General features: G+C 61.6%; 2 protein-coding genes across 2 annotated transcripts; both read left to right on the forward strand.

The window, feature by feature from the left end:
* The first annotated feature begins 436 nt into the window (after positions 1–436).
* On the forward strand, positions 437–1891 carry NKG7 (natural killer cell granule protein 7). The gene is made up of 4 exons (XM_059665852.1): positions 437–1105; positions 1195–1344; positions 1429–1563; positions 1664–1891. The coding sequence occupies exons 1-4, from the start codon at positions 685–687 to the stop codon at positions 1720–1722; spliced, it is 765 nt and encodes a 254-aa protein (XP_059521835.1). The 5' UTR covers positions 437–684; the 3' UTR covers positions 1723–1891.
* Positions 1892–3730: 1839 nt separating this feature from the next.
* On the forward strand, positions 3731–5436 carry CLDND2 (claudin domain containing 2). The gene is given in 5 exon segments (XM_059665858.1): positions 3731–3844; positions 3847–3940; positions 4279–4419; positions 4943–5059; positions 5295–5436. Coding segments are annotated over 5 exon segments (501 nt in total). The 5' UTR covers positions 3731–3769; the 3' UTR covers positions 5369–5436.
* Positions 5437–6019: the final 583 nt, after the last annotated feature.

Below are 6019 nucleotides of genomic sequence, written 5' to 3' on the forward strand. Positions count from 1 at the left end.
ACACCAGAGGGGGGGCTTCCTGGAAGAGATGACAGGCTTGGGGGCTCAGAGGTGGGGTTGGGGCATGAGGCCAGGGTGTGAGTTCAACGAGGGGAGGGATGTGGCCACCGGGGACAGTTGGGGGATGTGTCATGTCTTCCTGTGAGTGCTGCAACTTTCCGTTGTGAGAGAGGCGGGGCCCCCACTCTAAGGCCTCCATGATGCCTGGGGCTGAAGGAGAAAGGAACTGGAGATGTGGACACCAGGTCCTGAGGGAGGAGGGGGTGGGTGGGCAGGTGGCGGGTTCCTGGGCCCCTGCTTGCAGCGCATGCTCAGGGCAGGCAGAAGGAAGAGAATCACGATTGTGGAGGGGAAAACATGCCCACCTCCTCCTCTGATGTGTGAGTTCACACAGCCCCGCCCTGAGCATGGCCGGCTGGATCATGAGAGTCACGGTACCTGCCAGGGGCACAGGGATGTCAGTGCAGGGCCCTCCGGCCCTCCAAGCGTCTTCCTCCCACACCAGTATCAGGCCCTGGGCCGCACCTCACCTGTGAGCAGGTAGAAGGTGAAGGTGCCACAGCCCAGGGAGAAGGCCCAGGCAAACTTGACCCCGTGGAGCTGGAATGGCCCTGAAGAGGACCTCTGTTGTGAAGACAGACCTGAGACAGCGAAGCAGGTTCTGAACCACTGGCCAAACCACCGATGACACCCTGCCCCACCACACACTGTGAGTGGGGGACCAGGACCTCGGGGAGGGGAGACGTCATCGGTACAACCCAGGAAGGGAGGGTGTGTGAGAATCTGTTGCCAGGAACTGAAGAGGGTGAAACAGAACCAGTCTGGTCTTCAGGAGCCCCCCGAGTTGCCTCAACTGCTTGCTGGCTTCTTTGCTTTTGGGGGGGCTCAGAGGACCCAAGAGTCTGGGTCCACAGCCTCTTCTCTCAGAGACCCAGGAACCCAGCGCTCACCCCCATGGAGCCCTGGCGGTCCCTGGCCCTGCTGGCCGGCTCCCTGGCCCTGGTCTCTGCCCTGGTTGCTCTGAGCACGGATTTCTGGTTCGTGGCCATCGGGCCCAGCTCTTCAGCTCACTCGGGCCTCTGGCCGAAAGGGGGGTCCGCAGTTAGTAGCAGGTAAGGGGGAGTGGCGTGTCTTGTCTGGGGGACAGGGGAGAAGAGCCAGAGGGGACAGGTCCTCACAGGTCTCCTCTCTGAGCAGACTGCATCCACGTGACGCAGACCTTCAGCATTCTGGCCGCCCTGTGTGGCCTGGGGTCTGTGGGCCTCCTGGTCCTGTCCTGCATCCCCTCACTGTCTGCCCCGGGCCGCGGCCCCCTGGTCTCGTCCATCACAGCCTTTGTTGCAGGTAAGGAATGTGGACTGGCCGTGGGCCTCGGGGACTGTGAATTCCCGCAGAGGCGCTGAGCAGTCTCCTTGTCTCTTGTCTCAGCCCTCTTCATGGTGGTGGCCATGGCCGTCTACACCAGTCATCGGTGGAGCCAACCTCAAGACCCCCAGATCCAGTCCTGCTTCGCCTGGTCCTTCTACCTGGGCTGGGTTTCGGCTCTCCTCTGGTTCAGTGCAGGTGACTGTTGCCTCGGGAGTTGGGGAGGGCCCACTGGGGGCTCTGGGGGAGCAGGTGGGGGCGGGGACAAGTGCTAACTAACCTCCCTCTGCCACCCCAGGTAGCCTGGGTCTGGTCGCTCACTCCCGTGCCCCTCAATCTGGCTACGAAGAATTGTGAGTCCAACATGTGAGCCGAAGGTGAGGACAGCAGGTGGGTTGGAAAGCATCATCCAAGCATCATCCGGAGCCATGGGATCACCTGGCCCTCCCTCGGCCCTCACCCTCAGCCCTTCCATAGCCCCATTGTTTGTTTATTCATTCTTTCGACAACGATTTGCTGCGGTCTGGTTATTTTGAGATTAATTCAACCACGACACAAGCCGATGGCACGCCAGCTCCCCGGTGGGCGACACTGGGCACCCAGAAAAGAGTCTGAAACCTCGATCTGCTCCCCAAGGGCCCCCACCCAGTGTGGATTCGGGCACTGCCCACATCCTCTCCCCGCTTCTCTGGCCATGGTCTGTCGTCTGTTTCCATCTCTCCTCTTTGTCCTCCTTTCATTGCTCTTCCCTATGCCTTTCTGGCTCCAGCACTTTCCTCCTCACTCCCTCTGGGCCCTCACCTGTGCTGTAGTTCTCCTTGCTCATCTCAGTAATTCATTCTCGCCTTCTGCTGGCTTTCCCCAAGCACATCCTTTCTGCTGGGCCTCGCTGGGGGCTGGGGATGCTGACAGGAGTCAGACCCAGGTGATGCCCATGCAGGGGGGGGCAAGTCAGGTGGGGGAGGGGAGGTAACACAGGCCAGGGGACAGGCACAGCCCAGGAAGGATGTGGGACAAAGGGTGATGGTGTGGTGGGGGGTGGAGGTGAGCTCTCTGGGGAGAGGGTGTTTAGGGATTTCTTGAGGGCCCAGGAAAGGGAATCCAGGAGGAGGGATGCGGAGAAGGAGGCATGAAAAGGCTGGAAGTGGGCTGTGGGGTGGGCGGGAGGAAATGAGAATGGAGAGGTGGGTGGGAGCCAGGACCCCTAAAGCCACAGCTGGCTTTCTCTCAAGGGGGCTGGGGAGTCAGGGGGAGAGCAGGGGCGGGACAGTGTCGGCCCCCAGGGCCAGCAAGCCCTCTCTGAGGTCTCCGGAGAGGCCGAGAGGGAGAAAGGAGCTTGGCAAGGCTACCAACAGGTAGGACATGAGGGAGGACGAGGGCTGACAGGGAACAGGGCATGAGGTGGAAAGGAGGGAGGTAGCCAGAAAGATTCAGGGAGCAGGAGGACCGGCCTTGGGGATCCAAGGGCTTTGTGGGGTGAAGAGCAAGAAGGGGGCCAGGACAGTGCCAAGGAGTGAGAGGGTGGGGTCATTCCTGGTTTGGTGGAGGATGCTGAGCTCAGGCGGGAGGTGTTGAGGGCGGGGAGATGGCCAGGAGCAGGTGAGGGCTCCAGGCCAAGGTTCGGGAGAGAGACCAGGGCTAGCGATGGAGCCTGGGATGGCCTCAGAGCATCGTGGCCACTGAAGCTGGTAGAAGGTACAGGATGCAGGGAGCAGGAAGGGCAGGAGCCTGGGTGGGGGCCTGGAAGGGACAGTCAGATCTGGGGACCAGGAGTGCTTATGGGTCAGGGGAAGAGAAGTGTTAAGGAGGACGTGTTCTACCATGTCCTGGTCCCCAGGCTCCATACAGACCTACCATCTGGCTTTGAGCTGCCCCTTTGCTGGGAGATGCCTGTGTGGATGGGTGGGTAGGTGGTTATCTCTTTAAATGGCTGCTGGGAGAGGGGGTTCTGGAACTCCTGCTGCCTCACAGAGCCTGACCCAGCCTCCCTTCCCCCACCCACTCTGCACCCTGCTTCCAGGAAGCCCTGGGAGCTGGCTGTGAGTCACACAAGTTGGGGTTTGGGGGTGTGGTGTGGGGGGCGCACTGGACAGGCCAAAGGGACATCCCACTGGGTGATGGAGGTCTCTGGAAGGTAGGGGGGTTCCTGATCAGTGACTCCTGGGAGGACGGTCTCAGTCTCCCAGGCAGGGGTGCTGGGGGGTGGGCCTGCACCTTGGGGGGACCTGAAGGAGTACACCTGGAGGTCCCCAGAAGCAGTGGTCCCAGGCAGGGGTGTGGGGGCAGCCGGCTGGGACATGGAGAGACGTCTGGGAGGGGCTCTCAGGGACCCTGGAGGGGGCCTCAAGGTGGGAGGGGCGTTGGCCAATCTAGCGTGTGTGGCCTCTGCAGCAGCCCCCCTGGCATGGGGGTGAAGCGGAGCCTTCAGTGCGGGGGCACCCTGCTGGGCATCTTGGCCAACATCTTCACGGTGCTCTCCCCATGGCCACCAACTACTGGATCCGCTTTCCCATGGGACACAGCAGCCTGTGGCAGGACTGTACCCAGGGCACCTGTTCTAATATGCCCTGCCAGTGTGAGGCCCAGGCCGTCCAGATGATGTCAACCCGCCAGCCCCCCAGCCCCCACTACACGGACAGCCCCAGCACTGCCCACAGCTGGCCCCTCCCCTGACCCAACAGCTGGGCACACCCTGGGAGGCCCCCACCCCACCCCCTCCGCTCCAGCCTCAGATCTAGCTGCCCCTAGGCGACCGAGGCTACCACCAATATGACCACATCCCCTCATAACAACTTCCATGTCCCCATCAACGCTCCCCACCCCCGGACTCTGCTGCCAGCCCTGTGCCAGTGGGTGGGGGCGGTGGCCAGGGCGGCGCTGGCTGCTCGGGGCTGAGGCGGCGGCTCTCCCCAGCCATGCTGGAGGTGACCCGGGCGTGCATGGTGCTGGGGGCTGCCTTCAGCATCGTGGGCTTGGTGATGGCGCTGCGGATCCTGTGCCGGGAGGGCAACTCACCGGGCCGGACCACGAGCACTGTCTTCTTCCTCTGCGGTGAGACAGGACCAGCCCCCCCAGGCAAGGGACAGGGGTCCCCCATGGGTCTCGACTCAGGGCCTTGGAAAGGAGACAAGGAGAGGGGCTGGCGACCCCAAGGATTCCGGGAACACAGCTGGAGAGGGTGAGGCTAGGGGCGGGACCCGGAGGAGGTGGGCAAGGTCTTCTGCAGCTGAGAGGTCCGGAGGGGGCGTGGCCAGAACGGTGAGCGCGATCTGGGTGGGGCCTGGGTGCAGCCCCGCCCCCTCCGGACCACACTTATCTGGAGGGTGGGCGTGGCCAGGACGGTGGGCGCTATCTGGGTGGGGCCTGGGTGCAGCCCCGCCCCTCCGGACCACACTTATCTGGAGGGTGGGCGTGGCCGGGACGGTGGGCGCGGTCTGGGTGGGGCCTGGGTGCAGCCCCGCCCCTCCGGACCACACTTATCTGGAGGGTGGGCGTGGCCGGGACGGTGGGCGCGGTCTGGGTGCAGCCCCGCCCCCTCCGGGCCACGCTTCTCTGGCGGGTGGGCGGGGCCAGGCCTCCCTGCTGCTGATCGCTTTGACAGGCTACACCGTGAAGAATGCGTGGATAAACGACGTCTTCTTCTCCTGGCCCTATTTTTTGGGGTGGATGGCTGTACCTTTCTATATTCTCGCGGGTAACTCGGACAGCGGGAAGGGGATGGAGGAGAATACACGGGGGGGACCCTCCTCCCCGCACAGACTGCCCAGCCGCCCTTCCAGGAAACCCCACTCTGACCTCCCGGCTTTCATAGACCCGACAGAGATGCCCGAGGAGCACTCCCCCCCGCCAACCCCCCCCCCCCGCAGGCTCCTCCCGCCATCCGCCCCTGGGCCCACCCACTCCTCCCGCGCTGCTCTCCCTCCCGCCAGGCTTCTGCTTTCTGCTGGTGCACATGATCCTGCAGAGTACGGATGCCATCAGCGGGTTCCCCGTGTGCTTGTGACCGCAGCCGGCCTGGGGCAGAATAAAGGACCCGCTTAGCTTCCACCGCTGGCTCCGCCTGCCTTTCTGGGGATGCGAGGACCCGGACACGGACCATGTGCACACACGTGGGAACGTGGCAATGAAGAACACGGGGTCTCAGGACACGAGGGTCCATAGAGGTTCAGGGAGGACAGAAGGATATGAACCTAGAGGTTCTCAACCTCTGGGTCACGACCCATTTGGGGGTCGAGCGACCCTTTCACAGGGGTCGCCTAAGACCATCGGAAAACACATATATAATTACATATTGTTTTTCTGATTAATCACTATGCTTTATGTTCAATTTATAACAATGAAAATACATCCTGCATATCAGATATTTATGATTCATAACAGTAGCAAAATTACAGTTATGAAGTAGCAACGAAAATAATTTTATATAGGGGAGGCTAGGGGACTGTCTAGGGCGGGGGGATAAAATGGATACATATGTAATACCCTTTGTAATACTTTAAGCAATAAAAAAAAATAATTTTATGGTTGGGGGTCGCCACAACATGAGGAACTGCATTAATGGGTCGCGGCATTAAGAAGGTTGAGAACCACTGCTATAGGGAATGTGGAGACCCGGCGGACCCCGCATGGAGACACGAACATGGAGCGTCCAAAG

This window comes from Myotis daubentonii, chromosome 15 (genome assembly GCF_963259705.1).
Source record: "Myotis daubentonii chromosome 15, mMyoDau2.1, whole genome shotgun sequence".
Classification (NCBI taxonomy): domain Eukaryota; kingdom Metazoa; phylum Chordata; class Mammalia; order Chiroptera; family Vespertilionidae; genus Myotis; species Myotis daubentonii.